General features: G+C 54.7%; 7 protein-coding genes across 7 annotated transcripts; 3 read left to right on the forward strand and 4 right to left on the reverse strand.

The window, feature by feature from the left end:
- Positions 1 to 1057: 1057 nt before the first annotated feature.
- On the forward strand, positions 1058 to 3374 carry WHR41_00362 (uncharacterized protein; the record flags this gene model as incomplete). The annotated part of the gene is made up of 2 exons (XM_069368968.1): positions 1058 to 2008; positions 2071 to 3374. The coding sequence occupies 2 exons, from the start codon at positions 1058 to 1060 to the stop codon at positions 2926 to 2928; spliced, it is 1809 nt and encodes a 602-aa protein (XP_069234249.1). The 3' UTR covers positions 2929 to 3374.
- Positions 3375 to 4747: 1373 nt separating this feature from the next.
- WHR41_00363 (uncharacterized protein) lies at positions 4748 to 5785 on the forward strand (the record flags this gene model as incomplete). Its single annotated transcript, XM_069368969.1, has 1 exon — positions 4748 to 5785. One exon carries the CDS (start codon positions 4748 to 4750, stop codon positions 5783 to 5785), a length of 1038 nt encoding a protein of 345 aa, XP_069234248.1.
- Positions 5786 to 6139: 354 nt separating this feature from the next.
- WHR41_00364 (uncharacterized protein) lies at positions 6140 to 9200 on the reverse strand. Its single transcript, XM_069368970.1, has 2 exons — positions 9013 to 9200; positions 6140 to 8948 (listed from the first exon to the last, which is right to left on the reverse strand). The coding sequence occupies exons 1-2, from the start codon at positions 9061 to 9063 to the stop codon at positions 6444 to 6446; spliced, it is 2556 nt and encodes an 851-aa protein (XP_069234159.1). The 5' UTR covers positions 9064 to 9200; the 3' UTR covers positions 6140 to 6443.
- A 387-nt stretch (positions 9201 to 9587) lies between these two features.
- Positions 9588 to 11446, reverse strand: WHR41_00365 (uncharacterized protein; the record flags this gene model as incomplete). Its single annotated transcript, XM_069368971.1, has 4 exons — positions 9588 to 9873; positions 9941 to 11050; positions 11104 to 11151; positions 11207 to 11446. 4 exons carry the CDS (start codon positions 11444 to 11446, stop codon positions 9799 to 9801), a joined length of 1473 nt encoding a protein of 490 aa, XP_069233941.1. The 3' UTR covers positions 9588 to 9798.
- A 475-nt stretch (positions 11447 to 11921) lies between these two features.
- Positions 11922 to 13532, reverse strand: WHR41_00366 (uncharacterized protein). The gene is made up of 2 exons (XM_069368972.1): positions 12414 to 13532; positions 11922 to 12353 (listed from the first exon to the last, which is right to left on the reverse strand). The coding sequence occupies exons 1-2, from the start codon at positions 13363 to 13365 to the stop codon at positions 12121 to 12123; spliced, it is 1185 nt and encodes a 394-aa protein (XP_069233940.1). The 5' UTR covers positions 13366 to 13532; the 3' UTR covers positions 11922 to 12120.
- A 169-nt stretch (positions 13533 to 13701) lies between these two features.
- On the reverse strand, positions 13702 to 15051 carry WHR41_00367 (uncharacterized protein). Its single transcript, XM_069368973.1, has 4 exons — positions 14867 to 15051; positions 14733 to 14804; positions 14076 to 14673; positions 13702 to 14009 (listed from the first exon to the last, which is right to left on the reverse strand). The coding sequence occupies exons 1-4, from the start codon at positions 14878 to 14880 to the stop codon at positions 13947 to 13949; spliced, it is 747 nt and encodes a 248-aa protein (XP_069233939.1). The 5' UTR covers positions 14881 to 15051; the 3' UTR covers positions 13702 to 13946.
- Positions 15052 to 16528: 1477 nt separating this feature from the next.
- Positions 16529 to 18772, forward strand: WHR41_00368 (uncharacterized protein). The gene is made up of 5 exons (XM_069368974.1): positions 16529 to 16979; positions 17033 to 17830; positions 17890 to 18000; positions 18054 to 18353; positions 18407 to 18772. Exons 1-5 carry the CDS (start codon positions 16703 to 16705, stop codon positions 18688 to 18690), a joined length of 1770 nt encoding a protein of 589 aa, XP_069234253.1. The 5' UTR covers positions 16529 to 16702; the 3' UTR covers positions 18691 to 18772.
- Positions 18773 to 18910: the final 138 nt, after the last annotated feature.

Raw genomic sequence — 18910 nt, forward strand, 5'->3', positions numbered from 1 at the left:
TATCCTGAGGAACGCGCTGGAGAAGGCAATATTGCCGCGCGGCGTGGCGCTCCAACAGAGACGAGGCTGCGATTGTGCAGAAAAGCTTATTGCAGCCGCCAGATGCCCAGCAATCTGTGCGCCCGGTGGACTGCTTGAGACCGCGTCGATCGGAAACTGACCGCAAACTGACCGCAAACTGACCGCCTCACGCGAATGTCACTTCATGGCCCTCCCTCCCTCCCTCTCTCTCTCTGATCCTCTTGCCGCTCAGGCGTTCAGGCACACGCGCTGCAAAGGGTACGGAGTAGCGGAGCTCAACAGGCTGGGGTTGGGCTCCTGAGTTCCTGACTCGTCTGATGCACCCACTCTCGCCGACCACTCGCGTCGAGCTGTCACATGTACATGCCAATAAATGTGAGGCGGCTCGCTTCCGTGTGGAGTCGAAAACCACACAAGCCTCACGCGGTTTCCGTGCCCAGCCGCCGCATCCGACTCCGGTCGGATAGTAGCAAAGAGGATTGAGCGGCTCGGACTGCACATGCCGGAATGACAGCGCAAGGGCGTCTCGACCAAAGCCACCGTCGAGACAGGAATCCCACAGGCACCGCCGTCGTGCGTGCACGCAGCCGTTCAAGTGACGGGGACAAGGCGCTCGGGGAGATTGCCGAGTCGAAACGGCCATCCCGACAGGCCAGGACACCCCAGCCGGGCGTTCGAAGTCTGTCGCCTTGCCCCAGTCATTCTCGCCACCAGCCAGTCTGTGCGCGGAAGGCGAGATCGGGACCAAACGGCAGACTCTGCCACCACCCTTGGAGCCGCATGTACTTAATCACGGCGCAATTCGACCAATTGTTCTAGCGAGGGTCAATAAATTGCCGACTGCCCGCGGCCCTATCCAGTCCCCGAGCCGAGCTTCTTTGCTACACGACAGTTGTGCCTGGCGCGCGCCTTAAGGCCGGACTAGCCCCAGCACTTAATTTTGACAAGCCGTCTAAGAATAGTTCCGAGAGGCATGCTTAAACGTCACTCTTCCCTCTGTTTGCTGCAACTCTAGTCGCCAGCTCTCACCGCGACAATGTTACGCCCGGCGTCGTTCTGCCTCGCGGCAGTGCTCCTCTCGGTCTTCACCCTCACACATGCAGCACACGAGGACGTATGGCGGGGCCGCACAATCTACCAGGTCTTGACCGACCGCTTCGGTCTCGCCAATGGCACAGAGGTGGCGAAATGCGACCCGACTTTGGGTGTGCATTGCGGTGGAACGTGGAAGGGAATCACGGAACATCTGGATTATATTCAGGGCATGAACTTCGACGCTATCTGGATCTCGCCTATCGTCGCACAGATGTCGGCATGGACAGGTGACGGTGATGCGTACGCTGGATACTGGCAAAACGACATCTACGAAATCAACCTGTCTTTTGGCAGTGAAGAAGACCTCCGTGAGCTCATCGATGAGATTCACCGCCGCGGCATGCTGCTCATGCTTGACGTCGTGGTAAACCACATGGCTGCTCAAGGGCCTTTGGAGGATCTGGACTATTCCAAGCTGCGTCCCTTTAACGATCCGAAGTATTACCACTCATACTGCCCGAATCACTACCAATGGACGGAGCTCCAGAACAGCCAAGATTGCTGGCTTGGCAGCAACGAAACGATGTTAGTGGATTTGGACACCGAGAACGACGAGGTCAGGCAGATGTTTGCTCTCTGGATCAAGAACCAGATTTGGAAATGGGGTGTGGACGGTCTCCGAATCGATGCCGCATTGAACGTGCCAACAGACTTCTTCCCGGACTTCATGGACTCTGCCGACGTCTTTGCGACATCAGAGGTCTCAGCTCCAGATGAGACGCTTGTTTGCAAGTGGCAGGATACCATTGGCAGCGTGCTCAATTACCCGCTTCTTTGGCCCTTGGTCTACGGCTTCGAAGGTCCCGATGGCAGCATGCAGAAACTTGCAGACATGATTCAGTCCCAGAGGAACGTTTGCAAAGACCCGACTACCCTTGTTACTTTCAGCGAGGTACGTGGGCTTCCTGCCAGGTATTCCAACGGTTCCGACTCGAGATGACTGACTTCTTCTAGAATCACGATACCGTACGTTTCAAAAACTACACCACCGATCTCGCGCGTGCCGAGAACGTCGCAAACTTCGTCATTCTCAGTGACGGCATTCCGGTCGTATACTACGGCCAGGAGCAGCACTTAGACGGCGGCACCGAGCCTTACACCAACCGCCAGGCACTTTGGGAGGTCGGCTACCACGAAGATGCAACGCTTTACCAACTTTTTGCCAAGCTGAACCTCTTCCGCCGTCACCTTGCCCGCAAGTATGATCAATACACCAAGGCCCTCAGTGACACCATTCACATTGATTCGAACTCAATCGCGTTCGCAAGAGGCGCGGACGGCGACCCGAAGATGGTTCTAGTGCTGAACAACAAGGGTGAAGAGGCCGACGACTTCAACGTCGAGCTATGTGACGGACATGGATACTCTGCGAACGACGAGCTTCTTGAGGTCAACACCTGTTCGACCGTGAAGGTGGGCGGCAATGGCTGCCTCGAGGTAGCAGTCAGCAAAGGTGGACCCCGAGCTTTCTTCAAGAAGGATGCTCTCCAAGGATCCACGATCTGCGACCTTCCAGGAAAGAGCGACGTGGGCTACGAAGAATTGACGATCATCTCGACCACTTACACTACGACCGTAAGCGGTACTGTTTCCGTCGGACACTCTGCTTCAACCATACCTTTGGCTAGTGCAACTGTCACATCCTCTCCTACGCCATCTGGAGGATCTGGTGGCTCCGGCGGCTCTGGCGATAACGGAGACACCTCGTCTGCCTCGCACGTCGTCGGTTCGCAGCATTGCAGCTTCTTCAACCTCTCGCTTCCCACGGCTTTCCTCATCGCATCATTCGTCACTGCGGTCTTAGCACTGTGATCACCTTACGATGAGCTTGCCAGGTGGCGCCCTCCCATTTGAGCATTGGAAATCTGTCGAGATAATGGAGCCTCACCCCACTCGGCAACCATGAAGGCGCTCATTGCGCCGATGCGCAGAAAGCCTGCGGCATCGAAAAGCAGCCACCCCATATTGCTGCAAATCAACATCGCTCGAATCCCCCTCCCGATTAAAGGGGCGACACACAGTGAATAGGAGACCACCCTCTCCACTCAGACGATCGAACTTCGGACATAGCGCCGAAACAATTCTCAGGGGCAGTCCCGGGGCTTGAAACAACACCAATAAGCGGGCAACACGCCTTGCGAAGCAGCACCATTGGGCTCTAATCTGCAGGTCCAAATCTGGAGACGGATTTAATTGTGTATTTCGATATAAAGATACAGATAAAGATAAATGACGATAATGAATAATCACCTACAAGATTCGACGCCTACCTGCACAAGCCTAGTTCAAAGGAATGGAGACTCGAAAACGATTATGCCACAAACGCTTCTTCCTAATTTACGACATCGACTGTGTGCGCAGGTCGTAGGGGACGTCGTGCTATCGAGTGCGAGTCATCCAGCCTTGAGTGTCTCAAACGACGAAGCATATCATCTCATGCAACCCAACGGTCTTCGCGCGTAAGGTAAGCGACTCTGCATCAAGCATGAAATGCCGTGCTGCGGTGATCATGCAACGCGCATCAATGTAGCTATCTCAGAGGGGGATTTCAAGTCGCCACTACTTGTGGTCAAACTGGCCTTGAACATCGGAGCGCGAATCACTGACATAATGCTAGTTTCACGGTGCCACATGATTAAATTGCAGTCAAAGTCTCGAGAACAACTCTCCACCTATCATAAACCTGGGATGTTCTCGAACGAAATATGCTCTTCATAACATTGGTTCGCCACGGCTATCTGCGCTGCCAGTGGCTCAAGAAGTCAGCTTCATCGCTTTATTCAACGCAGCTGTGGGAAGCAACCTTCACAAACGTTGGACCCTAGTCTTTGAGATGCCTGCTCCCAAAGGCTCAGCGGGATGTTTATCGACGGCGGATCGTTGCAATTTTTGGGTCTGACACCCTTTGGTCAATCTAACTCGATGAGATGGATGTTCGGTGAAATATTGAAGGGCTGAGCTTACGTGACCCCAAAATCGGGCGATCACATCGGGCATCAACATCATCCAAACTGGCGGACAAGCCTCCGTTGCATTAGAGAAACGAGGATTTTTTCATGCGCACAGCATCCGCCAGGAATGGGATTGCCTGGCCAAGGAGTGACTTAGGGACTTGCCAACATTCGACTCAGAAGTCCACATGGGCACTTCTATATGCGGGCTGCCACAATGGGTACGATCTATTCCCCGAGCTGCAGGCAATACTCGCGTTGGCGCTGCGATCTGGAGTCAGCAGTATGCTGGGTTCGTCCCTTGCTTCGTCCAGCTGCTTAGCACTATTGGATCCAAGGCCCAAAGCTACTGCATCGGGCCATCCCTTCCACCGGTCCATGAAATTTTGGGTGGCACAGCCGCTCGTATGCACACAAGAGCTGCGTGACAGCACTCATCTGCTCGTGCTCGCCATCAGTCGTTACACCACATCCGCAGCTCGCGCAATCACGTTCACGCGATCCCACGCAGCGCGGCGTTTCCGAGGCGAGTCGATCTTCGTCCAAGCGGTGGTGGGCCACAGCAGCATGTGTGAGCCCGGCTGCCCCTTAGTCTCGGTATGTAATCATGCCACAAGCGCTCGCTTTGAGATGTGTCACTTTCAAGTCGACGGCTTGATATCTTTCGCTGCTCGGTACAAATGTCTGGTTCTGGTGCCCGGATGAACTCGCCATATGAGACTCTCGACTTCACCAACGCGTGGCAGGAAGATACACCTTTTGGGGCGTCCGATGCTTCGAGCGGTCCATTTCCAAACTTATCGAACGGACATCTCGAAGCTACTGGCTTCCCTCACGGTACTGAAGCAGCTTCTATACCGCGCGAGTGGCTCACTCTGCACTCGACATGGCTACAGCAAGACAATCTCCACGAGATTCCATCTTCCACAACCTGCGAGTATCCTTACACCTTTCCATCATATACAACGGCGCAGGGCTATGCATACGACGCCGACACTACTGAGCCTTCGGACATGGGCCACTGCAACTCCCAATCGTCTTTCTCCGAGCGTGACTTCGACCATCTGTACAATAACATGAACAGTCCATACGCGCAGCCTCTCGCCATATCCACAGCTAGCCCAGCGCCACAGCCAACACTCGACAACATGTATGCCTCCCAAGCCATCCAGACGCCGCATTCACCCAGCGTTTCATCTCCCATTCCCCCAAGCTTCCAACGCGAGATATCTCACCCGGCCCACGCACCACCAGCAAAAGACCTGGCCGCCAACAACCCTTCCCTCCCTCGCCAGCAGCCGACCCGCTGGGCCGGCGACCTCTACACGCCAACCTACGTCCGCGGCGACGGCTCGACGCGCGCCGGCTGGTGCGGCAACTGCGCCTCCTGGCTCACGCTGAAAGACAGCGCCTACTGGTATCACATGCACTTCGCGCACGGCATCAGCTGCGCGACCGGAAGCTACCTGCCCAGCCCGATCCGCTTCCGGCCGACGCTCGGCGCTGCTCGAGGCGTGGGAGACGCAGAGGCGCTCTGCGGAGGCTGCTCGCGGTGGGTGCTCGTTGTGATGGGCGAGAAGGGCCGGACGGCTTGGTTCAGGCACGCGTACCGTTGCCTGCTGAAGGCGCCGGCCGTGAGGAAGGAGAGGGCGAGGGGGAAGAGCGCGTCGCCGCGGAAGGTTGTGGCCAAACCTGCGCTTCGTGGAGCAGCTAGATAGGCGGCCACATAATGTCGGAAAGGGGTGGACGGGCGTGCGTTCACGGATAGATTCTTAGGGGTATACCGTTCAAGCAGGCAAGTTGATAATTTGGGCTCCTGTTCTGAGCTCTTTTGTATGCGTACATTGGCGGTTTAGCGAAGGCGCAGGGAGATCGCACTGCGGAGAGGTAGAAGATGTCTACGTTCGTTTGGAAGATACCTTGAAGACGTTGTGATTGCGGTGTAACAAGCTTTTGACGTACCTGAATGAAGTCATGACCATGCAAAACTACGGACTTACGCACCCGCTGCAACTATGCATGTTCGTTTCGCAGAAAGAGGAGCATCACCGAAATAAATTCGATAATCGAGACGAGAGCAAAAGCCAATTTTATTCATTCGTTCATGTATAGTACAATGCTTACAGCAACGCAACAGCGCCTCCATGGCTAAGCGCTCATTTAATCAGCCGGGAATGCCCATCTGAACGCCCCAAACTCGCAACCAAAGCATGTTCCCTGTCCAGTTGATGTCGAAAGGTCGACACTCACAAACGCCGTCATGACAAGGAAAAAAGACAAGACAGTCGTACGAAAGTTACGCAGTGGCGGACAGCCACTGATTTGCAGGTCGCCAGCTTTTTGTGTTGGCAAGAAGAGCTTTTCGGTCTCGATAATTCAGCCACGACGCTTTGGCATGGCAAGAGCATTCAGGCGTGCCATGCTGATCGATGTGCTCGACTTCTTCTTCTCATCCTTAGCACCGCTGCCGCTGCTGTTGGCGCCAGCCTTGGGCTTCACGCCAAGAGTTGGCATCCTGGACGCCTTCGGCGCGGGCTTCTGAGGGCCTTTGGCCGGTGCCGGCGCGGATTTGACACGCTTCTTGGGACGGCTGGCGTCTTCCTCTTGGGCATCCTCCGAGCCGCCGTTCTCCTTGTCGGAAGTGCTCACGCTCTCGGCAGCCTTTGCAACGGTGTCGTTCTCGAAGTTGAACTTGCGCTTCTTGCTGCCCGGGGTGACAGTCGGAGAGAGCTCAGCCGGGTTTGCGTTCAGCTTGTTCTCGAAGTCGAATTTGCGCTTCTTCTGACTTGCTGCAACACCGGAGGGAACAATCTCTGGTTCAGCGGAGACATGGCGTATAGTTGACTTCGCAGATGCTGGCGGCGCGAGCGAAGGGTTTCCGAAGACGATGCCATCTCCAGCACGGAATGTAAAGTCGCCTGGCGCAATGGTCTGGCGGCGACGGTCGTGAGTCGGGTTGGCGACGGGGCTGAAGACGGTGGGAAGCGTGGGGTAACCTGCGTTTTCAGACACCGATTCAGATGCAGCATCTGCCTGAGAAGGAGACGAGGCTTCGTCAGATGGGGTGAGACTCTTAGTCGCCTCACGTGCTTTTGTTGAGGATGAGAAATCGACATGCTTTCTGACCGGAGCAGTCGCTGGTGGTGGTCCTGGAAGCTTGGATGCCTTGTCTCCACCAAGTTTCGGCGGCGTTGCGAAATGCGTCCCAGCCGCAATCTTGGACGGATCGTTAGAATACAGACGCTGAGGCGAGCGGAGAATTGATTTGATCGGCGATGAACGAAGGAGATTGAAACGACCGACGAGACTGTTGCCGGTACTCTTGACTGCGGATTGGGTGGTTTTAGCCACGAAAGGATTGTGATCTTGCGATGCTTTCGAAGGAGATTGAGAAAGCAAGGGCATGCTTGGCTGCTTTTCGCCCGCCCCTTCGACGTCTTGATCCTTGGTCACAGACACCTTGAGATGGCTTCGAGAAAGTAGCGGCGCCTGGGTCTCCTTCTTCTGCGGTGAAGGGCTATTGTCCTGGTCTGGACGTGAAGGCTTGTGCATACCAGATTTGGCGGGCGTACGTGCCAGGGCTGCGTCCATCATAGGCTTGGGCGGATCTTGCTTGCCAGAAGTGCCAACGGTTTCCACCTTGTTGGTACGAGGAAATAGCTCACCCTTAGCAGGTGATTTTGCTAACAATGGCGTTGAGGTGTCTGGGTGATCTTTGCTCGGCTCGGTGACGTGTGCCTTCGTAGGTGAGCGCGTGAGACTGAGACCGGGAATCTTGCTTGTGGTCTTCGTTGACTTGACGCTAGCAGCGCGAGCGAGCGATGACTGAGTAGGTGTCGAGAGATGAGCTAGGTTGGGGTAGCTCGGCTGTGCGCGTGACTCCTTGAGATGCTGTGGTGTAGACGGCAGGGACTTCTCTTTGTCGCTGCTCGCGGGTCGGGTGTTCGAAACGTCGTCATTATCAGCGCGCTTGACACGCTTGGCTGGAGTAGCTTCCGCGGCAGTAGCCTCACGCAAATTCTTCATGGAGGGTGCGCGCCGCAGTTGGCTGCCAGGCTGGGCAAGGTTGGGCTTGGATGACACGCGAGGGATACTCTTGGACGGCGTTCCATCCGTCTTGTCCAACTCCGCTTTGGAGGGGCTGCGCTTGAGCGATTTGCTCGGTGTCTGCGACGCAAGACTACGGTCTGCACCAGAAGCAGCAAGTCTTGTAGGGTCCTTGCGGTATGCTGAAGCGTGTCCAGCAATCGAGTCCATCTTCTGAAACTGCGCATCGTGCAGCTCACTGAACCTGCCCTTCTTGCTCTTCGGCTGCGCAATCTTCCGGCTCAACGCTTCACCCGACCATGCAGATCCTTCGCCGGCGCTCTTCATCTGGTCTTTGATACGCAGCGCCTCAGCGCGCTTCTCATCCATCAGCTTTTTCGCTTCCGGGCTAAGTTCCAGAGACTGCTCGCGGCGAAATGTGAATGTAAAGTCCGGTGATCTGAATGCATGCTCTTGCTTGGTTGTGCGAGACGGAGTCGCCTGTGCCTCAGCAAGCTTGCTGTTGCGCTTCGGAGGTTCGGTAGCAGGAGGCATGTTAGAAAATCCTAGCCAGCGCGCCTCTTCGCGCGGCTTCGCGGTGGACTGGTGGAGGTGCTTCGGGTGCATCTCCTCGAGCGGAGCTTCGACAGGAGCTGCAGACTTGGGGGTTGCATCTTGAGGTTCCACGGTCTTGACGCGCTTTGACGGGATGGTCGGAGTGTCTTGTTCGTTGGGGGAGCCTGGAAATGCGCCGGGCATCTCATCATTCTCGTTCAGAGAGGCGAGCTTGGCCGGGACGGTACATGGAGCGCGCGTAGTTGGAGTCTCGTGAGAGAGGGAAACCCTCTTGATAGGCTGAAACACGGTCAATGATTTAGCCTGGGTTGCCAGACTGACGTACACGTGCGATATGGCATACCTGCGGAGTGGTCGAGTTGCGGCTCGACAGCCTGGTCGAGCGGCGAGCCATTGTTGCGTGTCCGCAATGCGAAGGGCTTTCGCTCGTCGGAAAGTGTTGGCAAAGATGGGATGAGACAATGTTCGATTAGCCAGGACAGGAATGGAACAGCGTTCGCTTAGGAAGGACGCTTTGACTTGACCCGCTCTGCGATGATGTTTGAGCGTTGCGCATGGACAGTAAACAAACCCCACACTTTCGGCCTCAGGCCAAGAGGCGCGCACAGCACGGCCCACCAATCAAGGCTGCGCGTCGAGATACAACATATACTGGACCTTGTAGACGACCAACCGTCCGTACCGCGCATCCTGGTGGAGCTCCCGACCTCTTACGCTCACAGCGAGTTTCTTCTTCGCCACAAGCAGTTGGACTACCAGCACACTTGGCAGGGAGATTCACACCACGCTTTTCCATGGCTTTCCCGATCCTCCGCCATTTCGAGGTAGCTTCTCCTATAGCTGTCGAGCTGCGGTCGAGGGCTCAGTAGTCGCGTCGTCTATGCAGTCTCTCACTTGATCACAAGATGGCATGAGCCATACTCGGATAACTACTTGATATGGTTTCGATTCTATTATTGTCTATCAGTCTGTTTCACTGGCCGTGTCTACAGGGCATGAGGCTGGCTGCTGCTGCGAGCCATTGCTCCACGTCTGCAGCAATATAAAATATACACCAACACCTCCCGAACCCACTGACAACCGAGACTTTGACGCAAATTCACGCACGACACCTCCACACGCTCTTTCGTCATTTGCGCGACTTCTCGAGATATGACATGAGCCACTCCTCGGTCCCATCTTCGTAGACACGCTTGGCTGGCTCCTACACAAAAGTCAGCTCATTGATGCTATAGCGCAAAGCAAGGAACACAATTGACACAGTGACTTACCAGGTCCATGTAATGAGTGTCGCTGAACCAGCAATTGTCCGCGAAGCAACCCTTGCCGCCAAACTTGCAGTGATGCCCAAAGGTGCAATCGACCTCGCGGCACGTATATTTGGCTGGGCAGGTGATGGAACGGGCCTTGTGCTTCAACACGAGAAACTCACCAGGACTCAGCCGCTCGCCGTGAATATAATCGCAGTACTCGCCAGACGCACACTGGCCTGTAAGGTGATAGCTGTTACAACATTTGCCTTGCTCTTTAATGCGAGTGAGGTAACGCTTCTCCGCCCCGGGATCTGGCCGCGGAAGCGGGGGGTCGAGTCTCTCATCGTCGACGTTGAGGACAACGTGGCGACGAGTCGTAGCCTTCTTTGGTGCAATATCGATATTTTTCGGTCCAGTGCCTTTACCAACAGTAGCCCAGGTGCTGGCGTCCGTAGAAGGAGCAGGACTAGTAGGTTTCGAGGAATTCATAGTGCCTCCAGTGCTCGGTGGGACATAAGCGGAAGCTGCGTTCTGCTTGTTGGTATTCGTGCGGACTGGCAGAGACACTGCCGGTGGCGAGAACGCAGGAGTGGAGCTTTGCCTGAAGGGTAGGTTGGTGTCGCGAAATACTCGCGGAAATTTGACCCGGTTGAATCCTAGTGCGACAAAGCCTGGTTCCGCAGGAGTCGTTTCGACGAGTGTGATGCGAGACGATGTCGTCCGGTCGCGCTTGAAGGGCTCTAGAACCGGGAGATAGCCGTTATCGTGGCAAGGCCCGAAGAAGATATGCTTGCACTGAGGCATCGGTAGAAACAGACGGAGAGTCTCGCGGATTTTGTGGTCGGCGCGCTCTTTGCCACTGCCGACGTCTATGAAGTTGAAGAGGGGATGGGTCAGGCCGAAGGCTCGTCCAAAAGCTTGGAGCTCGTTGGGGTTATTAATGATGCCGCAAGCTTGGAGTTTCGTTCCTAGGCCTTGAAGGTTGAGCACAATGTTGACAACGATGTTCCAGTCCGACGCCGATGATTCTGGGTACATCTGCTTTAGCTGATTCTTGAGCTCCGCGTGTAGCTGAGACGCAGCTTCGGCGCCTCCATCCTTTCCTTGGGCATAGAGATAATTTTCGAACTACTCTTGCGGTCAGAATTTCTCGTGAACGGACGTGATGGCGAGAGGCTTACTATCGCGCCGTCGCCATCCAGCAGTACCATTGCGAATGGATTACTTCCCTAGATGGAGAGGTCAGCCTGGAAGACGTGCTGTTCGAGCTGATGCGTAGCTTGCCGACTCCTGGCGCATTGCCAAAAGCTCATTCTCTTTGACTTTAGCAGCATTGTACCAAATACGACGAGACTCGACCTCGTTCTCGAAGTCGCCACACTTCTCCTGGTAGAGGACTTGCAGCTCTTGGTACTTCTGGACAAGATCCGCCACGAAGGCCTCGCGTTCTCTATCAGACTGGCGGAATGCTTCGAAGCGTTCCAGATAGTCTGCGGTGGGAGCAGAACCCTGATGCCCGTTCATTTTGATGGTGGATGGCGGCCCGCGAGCAGGCTTTGGCGGCCGAAAGTTAAAGGAAGAACAGAAATGAACAACCAGACGCAGACGGCGTCGTTTGCGTCTGGATGGAAAGATAGCTTGCTTGGGCTGACGGTGAAATGCAGGGATTCGATTCCAGCCTGCGCACAAGCGACTGGGGAGCGCGTGTGGCGTGCCGCCGGTCAGCGCGCGCTATGTATGCGCTTGACTTGCAGCTCTGCTTTTCGTCTTTCACTTCATTGGTCCATCTCGTTTGCTGAGAGGAGTGTGCGACCGTCTGCAGTGGCATGCAGTGAGCGTTCGTTCTTGGACGAAAAAATTTCGTGTTCGCCAGGTTCGTTGCGTGCAGCTACCACCATCCGGAAGTTTGCAGGAACAACGGCTCTCTACTGGAAATCAATGTTAAGCTTCGCAAATGGCGAAGGTAGCGCGCTATTATATTTGGTAGATCCAGAAGACATTTAAAAGATGTTTCCAAGCATTCCTGACACATTTTCTCTAGAAACAATCAATAGGGTCTCATTGACCGCATTGTAATTAATTACACAAATGCTTCAAAGTGTGGGATCAGACCTTGCCTCTTGAACCCCTGCTACGTGACCTATACAATGGCGAATTCGGCAGAGCTGGCAGGGCGCTGTCTCGCGTACATTCAAGCACTACGCACCTCGCTTCTCAGCCTCCAATTTCCGAGCTCTCTCCTTGGCCGCCTTCTCGCGCTTGCCCAACTCTGCCTCAATCCCAATTCCACCAAAGACACATGCCACACCAACCCATTGCATTCCGCTAAGGCTGTGCCCAAACCAGAGGACCGAGATAATCATGGTCAACATTTTCCTGGTCACAGTGACAGTCACTAAGAATAAAGATCCGAAAATTGACAGGGTGTAGACTGTCGAGCAGGGATTAGTCAAGCTAGATAGCATGGCACATGAGCAAGAGGGGGACTCACAAATGAAGAGTTGACCGACAGCTCCACAGACTGCGAAGCCGAGAACATCGTAGAGAATGGTAGGGTGCCTTTGATAGAAGGCAATAGCGCCGTAGAGCTCGCCGGCATTGTTGCCCATGCCCACGTAGGAGCCCAGACCCGTCTGTGCAATGTATGGCGAAAGCAAAAGGAAAGCAGAAGTGAAAAGCGTCTGCATGGAGTTCAAAGCGCACATCATCTGCTGACCAGAGTAAGGCTTGAAAGTCGCATTGATGTCATCCTGGGTTGAGTTCGTGAGGCCATCAAAGAGGAGGTTGATACCGAGCAGCATCAATCCGTAGGTCGAGTTACCGCTCTGACTGCCCTTCTTCTTTGAACCCGCTGGTTGATGCAAAGTGAAGATTGCCACGCCAGCTGTCACTAGCGCGACCACGGCGTATTTGTAGAAGGGGTACTTGCGTCGGTACAGAGTGACATGAAGGAACATGACCGGTAGAAGCTTGCAGGATTTGGCAAGGATAAATGTAATGTAGTCGACGTGAGCCAAGCTGGCATATCCAAACGGCGAGGAGAGGGACGATGTCAAAGAGACAAGCGCCAAAGGCCAGAAGATCTTCTTTGAAGGGAAGATAGGCTTGTCCGACGGTGACGTCCGGGTCTTCGCGGTGTAGAGCCATCCCAGAATCGCCGCGAATAATGACTGAATGGTGTTCACGACCACAGGAAATCTGAAAACTTCGGGATTTGCCTCGGTGCCATAGTTTGTCGTCGTGATTCTTTCTTGAAGAACACCCCAAGTCAAGAAAGCGGCATAAATTCCCGAAACGCAGATGACCAGATTCACAAGGCTTCCGCTGGATTTACTGTCTTCGGTTTGGGAGAGTGCAGCATTTTGCTTGTTTGATTTGAGATTGCCAGTCGTGGGCTCGGGCGCTTTGCCATTTCGTTGACGAAGACTGCCGTTGGCAGCCATATCCCCCTGGCGGACCTCGGTTTATGCGCGCGGATTCCTCGGTCTTCCGTCGTGGCTATCAACAGCAAAGAAAAGGGTGAGATAAGATGCAGTGAAGTGAGTGACGGTGCCGATTGCAGGCTTGTAATGAACTTGAAAAAGGAGTGGTGATCGGTCGTATTTAAATTTGAATGGTCGAGTGAATTCCGGCCGCAAGCTTCCGGCCGCAAGCTGTCACCTCGAATCCGAAACGTCGTGCTGAAAGCTGCGTCCTCATTGGCCCCACACGCTTGCGTGCTTTCTGAGACCCCCTGATAGAACAATAATGAGGACTATGCCGCAGTCAAAAATGGAGGCTTGAGAGATGGCATGTGCATAGCTATTGTGTTCGTCAAAGTCTTCCGCTCTACATTTCACGTTATGTATAGCAACTTGAAGGAGAAAGAAATGGAGCCGCAGGCTCTAGTGGTATCTCTACTCCTGCCCCCTCAACCTGTCAATGCCAATGCCAATGCCACCGCCCTTGCGCAAATCCTCGAGCTATGCACACGAACCCAACTCATACGTCTGCATGTGTGCGCAGGTGCATGTCATCGATGCAACTAAAAAGTCTCCTCTTCCCCTGCAAACTCTCCGTCGGCATCCTGGGGGATCTCAAAGCCCTCCTGTGAAGGAATGTCAGTGCGCCGTAATCTTGTCAGTGCCTAGAGTGCCTCAAAAGCCTGACTTACCTCGGTCGAGTAGAGGATGGTTTGGATTTGCTTGAGCAAGCTGCCCTCATCCTCCTCGAGCGACGGATCCGCTTCCATAGCTTGCTGAATGAGCAGCTCGATGTCTCTCAGCTTGCTGAAGTAGAAATCGCGTTCGCGCTCAAGCCCTTGTACTGTCTCCATCAACTCTGTGTTCTTTGCCTGGAGAGCCGCACTTGCAGCACCACCAGCGCCAGCCTGACGGCTTGCGGTTCTAGGTGCGGCAGCAGACGCAGCCGGCCTGCGCGCCGCGCTAGTTGTAGTTGATGCCCTAGCAGATCCCATGCTTGGGGGTGCTGCGGCGGCAGCACCCTTTCGCCGGCCAACGGCATCGTAGTCACCGCCCGGGTAATACTGGTCCCAATATCTCTTGGTCCACTGCAGAAATTCGAGGTTGTCCTGCATCTTACACTTCACCAGAGATTCGGTCGGGAGGGGGCGGTCGACGGCATGTTTGCGAAAGACATTGGAGAGGATTTTGAAGTTTTCGAGGTACTGGTATTCGCTGGTCGCGTTGAACTTGACACGGCTCATGGGAACATCTAGAAAGATGCTGTCGTAAATTTGGCAGAGGGCGGACCTGCGGGAGACGCCTTGTTAGCAGGTTGCTCCTACAGCAGGGTGAAAGGCATCGCTTACCCAGTACCACACTGTTCGACTTTGGTCAAGTTGAGCTGCAGCAGCCCGTTAAGCCAAGCCAGAAGCTCCTGTCTGAAATTCGAAAAGCGTCAATTTGGATCTATCTAATCGAGGAGATGCGGCTGCATCAATACCTTGACTCGCCCATGTTGAGGTATGCGCCTGAGATTCCTCGCTTTTGCGGGAGCTTTGATGACGGAGATTCTCTTTGTCGTCGCTTGAAGTCTACCAGAAGATACTGGGCTGTGGTAATTTGTCTGGGTGCAGCAGAGAGGAAGTCGAGCGTTTTAGGCGGTGTTTGTTGACGAGCAGTGCCTGTAGTTTCCAGACCCCGCCGAAGCGGGCGTTTCTTGTGCTGGCGCAGGACCAGGCACAGCTCAGTACGTATCAGCACGGTCAAGAACTTGGGCAGCGCCACAGCTGGAGATCAGCCACGCCCGGCCACGCTGTTGTACCTTCTTTTGTTATCAAAAGTACTGATGATGTGTCGGATCACCAGAACGCAGAGATGCCTTGAATACACGCAAATTCGAACGTGGCGCGCCTTTTACTGGTTTTACCAGAGCTTTTGTCCGTCCAATATTGGTTTCGAGACACGTACGATTGCAATGCTTGCTGCTTCCACCGGGGCACCACTTCGATGATGAGGACGGGGAAGGTAGGTGTGATTGTGCCTGGCAACGAGCGTTTTGCTTCGCTCCTCAATGGCAATCACTTCTGATTGTAAGTCTAGAGAAGCTGGTGGTAGGGCTCGAGTGCCCATCCGATATACCCTAGGTTCGGGCTGAGCTATCATTAAAGCCCGCCCGTAGCCTTTGAAGGACATCTCGAGGCTGCGTCCACGAACCTTACTTGCCTCTCGGTCACGATACGGAACAGTCAATGACGAGATATCCTCGCCTCTACGCGTTGAAGATTGATTTTCCATCCGGAGACTATGGACGATGCGAACATCCAGATACCTCATCTTGAGCAGTAGACCAGCGAAGTTGCACTCATCCTTGATTGTGCGCAAAATCGTGGAACTGCGGAGAATGCGGGATGCCTGCGATTGTGTAGCATCAATGCGCTTTGGAATCAGGTGGCGACTCGCCGGCTTCGGCAGTGAATTAGGCGCGTCGCGCGAACCGGCGGCAACGTGACGCCGCAAAATTACACGATTATACCACCCTTCTATCAAGAGGCGACATTTTCTCGACCCTGAGACCGAAGCCTCGGAGCGAAATGGACCGTGTTTCGCCCGGTGGGCCGCCGTCTCGAACATGTGTGGTTGGAAGGCGGTTTTCCGTAGCGCCCGGGCACGCACCCGTCGGCCATCACCGAAAATGGGCAGTCCCTCCGCGAAGAACAGGGTCTCACACGGCCAGACGAGCTCTGCCCGCGGACACTGTAAGGCTGTATGTTTCACTCAATACGAGCAGACTCGTCAAGCAGTGCTGCCGAGCATCCGTGGTGTGCGCAGTGAACATGAGCAGGGCAAGCAATATTCAAGACTTTGTCAAGGTCAGCCAAGCCGGTAGGCGGCCTTGTCACACTGTGCGCGACAAGCTTAACCAGGCTCGCCAGGGACGTGGCGCGATGCGGCGTTGCATCGGGTGATGCTTAGCCCTTCTAGATGCATGGCACTCTAAACCTAAAATTTGCAGATTATCTCGTCTGCAGAGCCTCATGATTCGTGGTTCACACGGCCGACCCTCGCACCGCTGCTCTAGCCTGTGGAGACCAGCCCACATTCGCGTGGTCTCCGACCACAGGGCACAGATAACGGCAGCGGAGGGCACATCGGTTACCGAGGGAGGCAGGTCGTCGGCGGCCTCGCTCGACTCCGGGAGCGCGGGGGGAGAGTAATAGAAATGTAAGTACGGTTGCCGCCCAGTCATCCTCCTTCTCTTGTTGCTGTTGTTCTACCGCTCTCCTGCACGCACTGCACCTCCGCTCTTCCTCTTTCTTCGAGGTCCACATTGAGCAACATGGCGCAGAACCACGAGGATACCGCAGCAGAGCTGCACGCTTCCATCCAGCAACGCGCCCCCTCTGTGGACGAGAAGAAGCAACAGCCGGAAGATGCCACTGGAGCTCCTTTGCCTGTTGTCGAGAAGGGCGCATTCGAGGACACGGAGGCTGGATCTGCTATTGATGGTGAGGAGCCGTCTGAGCACGAAAAGAAGACTCTGCGTCGGATAGGCGACAAGTTCCCTGCTTCGGCCTACTTGATTGCAGTCGTCGAGTTGTGCGAACGTTTTACCTGTAGGCTTCCTTTCCATCTCATTGGAGGAATCTCCCACTAACTAGTAGCATAGACTACGGCTGCCAAGGTCTGTTCCAGAACTACATTAGCCACCACCCTGACGGACGCGATGGGCCTCGTGGCCTTGGTCTCGGCCACGCCGGTGCCACGGGTCTCAACACCTTCTTCCAATTCTTCTGCTACATCACGCCTATTCTCGGTGCCATCATTGCCGATCAGTACCTTGGAAAGTACAACACGATCTTGGTTTTCGCCGGTATCTACTGGGTTGGACTGATCATCCTTTGGACAACTTCTCTGCCGGTCGCCATCGAGCATGGCGCTGCGCTCGGTGGATATGTCGCCGCCATCATCGTCATCGGATTCGGAACCGGTGGCATCAAGTCCAACATTGCACCGCTCATTGCCGATCAGTACACCCGTAAGAAAATGGCGATCACTACAATTGCGAAGACCGGCGAGCGCGTCATCATCGATCCCGCGATCACTTTCCAGAGGATCTACATGATGTTCTATGCTTGCATCAACGTCGGCTGCCTGTCTCTTCTCGCCACGCCGTTCATGGAGCAGTACGAGGGTTTCTGGACTGCATACCTCATGTGCTTCTGCATGTTCTGCATCGGTGTGGTCGTTTTGGTCCTTTCCAAGAAATACTATATCGTCAGGCCTCCTCAGGGCTCAGTCATTACCGACGCTTTCAAGGCTATCGGTCTCATGATTGTGGCTCGTGACACCAACGCTGCTAAGCCATCTTGGCGCGAGGCCAACGGCAAGGTGAAGCCCGTCCCTTGGAACGATCACTTTGTGGAAGAGCTGAAGAGAGCTCTGCGTGCATGCAAAGTGTTTGCTTGTGAGTTGTCTTAAATGCCGAATGTCGGGTTGAATTTGTATGCTGACGGAGTCAAACAGTCTACCCTATCTTCTGGGTTTGCTACTCTCAATTCTCTTCCAACTTTGTCTCTCAGGCTGGTCAAATGGAGGGACATGGCATGCCGAACGACTTGATGCAAAACTTTGATCGTGAGTTAAATCAGCCATCGCCTGGTTGACTTGCATTGCTTACAATCTCGCAGCCATCTCTATCATCGTTTTCATTCCCATTCTGGACCGTGTCGTCTACCCGATCCTGCGCAAGATGAAGATCGAGCTCAAGCCCATCGCGCGCATTACCATCGGTTTCTTCCTGGCTTCTCTCTGTCTGATGTACGCTGCGATCGTGCAGCACATCATCTACAGCGCTGGACCCTGCTACGGATCGCCTGGCAACTGCCCTGCTGGCATGGACGGAACCAGCTCGTTGCCCAACCATGTTCACATCGCCGTACAGACGCCTGCATACGTCTTTATCGGCCTGGCTGAAATCTTCATTTCTGGTAAGTCCCACAGAGAACTTGCCTCTCGAGCGCATGTACTGACTTCGACGCAGTGACTGGTCTCGAATACGCCTACACCAAGGCCCCGCCCAGCATGAAGTCCTTCGTGCAATCTCTCTACCTCTTCACCTCCGCCATTGGCTCCGCCATCAGCGAGGCTCTCGTTCCCGCCACTGGCGATCCCGCCATCATGTGGATGTACACTGGCGTCTGCATCGCTGCGGCCCTGACTGGTGTGATCTTCTATGGCATCTTCCACCACTACGACGCCCAGGAGGCGAAGATGAACGAGCTGGACGCCTACGAGCCTAACGGCAACGAGAAGCAAGTCGATTGAAATTGATCGAGCATTGATGGTGTGATGACTGTACAGTAGCAAATATAAATGAGTTCAAGACTTCCTAGACGACATTGTCAAATCAGTGCTCCCGTTCAAAGCTGAAGTCGAGCCGCGTAGTCGTCGTAGTCAAGTCGTCGACCCTGCAGACTCTTAGGTGCACCGACCACGCCGGCTGCGTGCGATAGAAGGGATCTCAAAGTCGACATCATCCGACACA

Source organism: Cladosporium halotolerans, assembly GCF_011745625.1.
Source record: "Cladosporium halotolerans strain TM138-S3 chromosome Unknown Sca1, whole genome shotgun sequence".
Lineage (NCBI taxonomy): Eukaryota > Fungi > Ascomycota > Dothideomycetes > Cladosporiales > Cladosporiaceae > Cladosporium > Cladosporium halotolerans.

What these genes read in the sequence shown, in the direction of transcription:
- WHR41_00364 (XM_069368970.1), bottom strand. Translation starts at nt 9,063, where the DNA reads ATGGCTCGCCGCTCGACCAGGCTGTCGAGCCGCAACTCGACCACTCCG. An exon ending in GCAACTCGACCACTCCGCAG is followed by an intron (nt 8,949 to 9,012) that starts GTATGCCATATC and finishes ACCGTGTTTCAG; the next exon opens with CCTATCAAGAGGGTTTCCCT.
- WHR41_00366 (XM_069368972.1), bottom strand. Translation starts at nt 13,365, where the DNA reads ATGGCTGCCAACGGCAGTCTTCGTCAACGAAATGGCAAAGCGCCCGAG. An exon ending in TGTCGGTCAACTCTTCATTT is followed by an intron (nt 12,354 to 12,413) that starts GTGAGTCCCCCT and finishes CCTGCTCGACAG; the next exon opens with TCTACACCCTGTCAATTTTC.
- WHR41_00367 (XM_069368973.1), bottom strand. An exon ending in GTCGAACAGTGTGGTACTGG is followed by an intron (nt 14,674 to 14,732) that starts GTAAGCGATGCC and finishes CGTCTCCCGCAG; the next exon opens with GTCCGCCCTCTGCCAAATTT. An exon ending in CCATCCTCTACTCGACCGAG is followed by an intron (nt 14,010 to 14,075) that starts GTAAGTCAGGCT and finishes ATTCCTTCACAG; the next exon opens with GAGGGCTTTGAGATCCCCCA.
- WHR41_00368 (XM_069368974.1), top strand. Translation starts at nt 16,703, where the DNA reads ATGGCGCAGAACCACGAGGATACCGCAGCAGAGCTGCACGCTTCCATC. An exon ending in TGCATGCAAAGTGTTTGCTT is followed by an intron (nt 17,831 to 17,889) that starts GTGAGTTGTCTT and finishes GGAGTCAAACAG; the next exon opens with TCTACCCTATCTTCTGGGTT. An exon ending in GGCTGAAATCTTCATTTCTG is followed by an intron (nt 18,354 to 18,406) that starts GTAAGTCCCACA and finishes ACTTCGACGCAG; the next exon opens with TGACTGGTCTCGAATACGCC.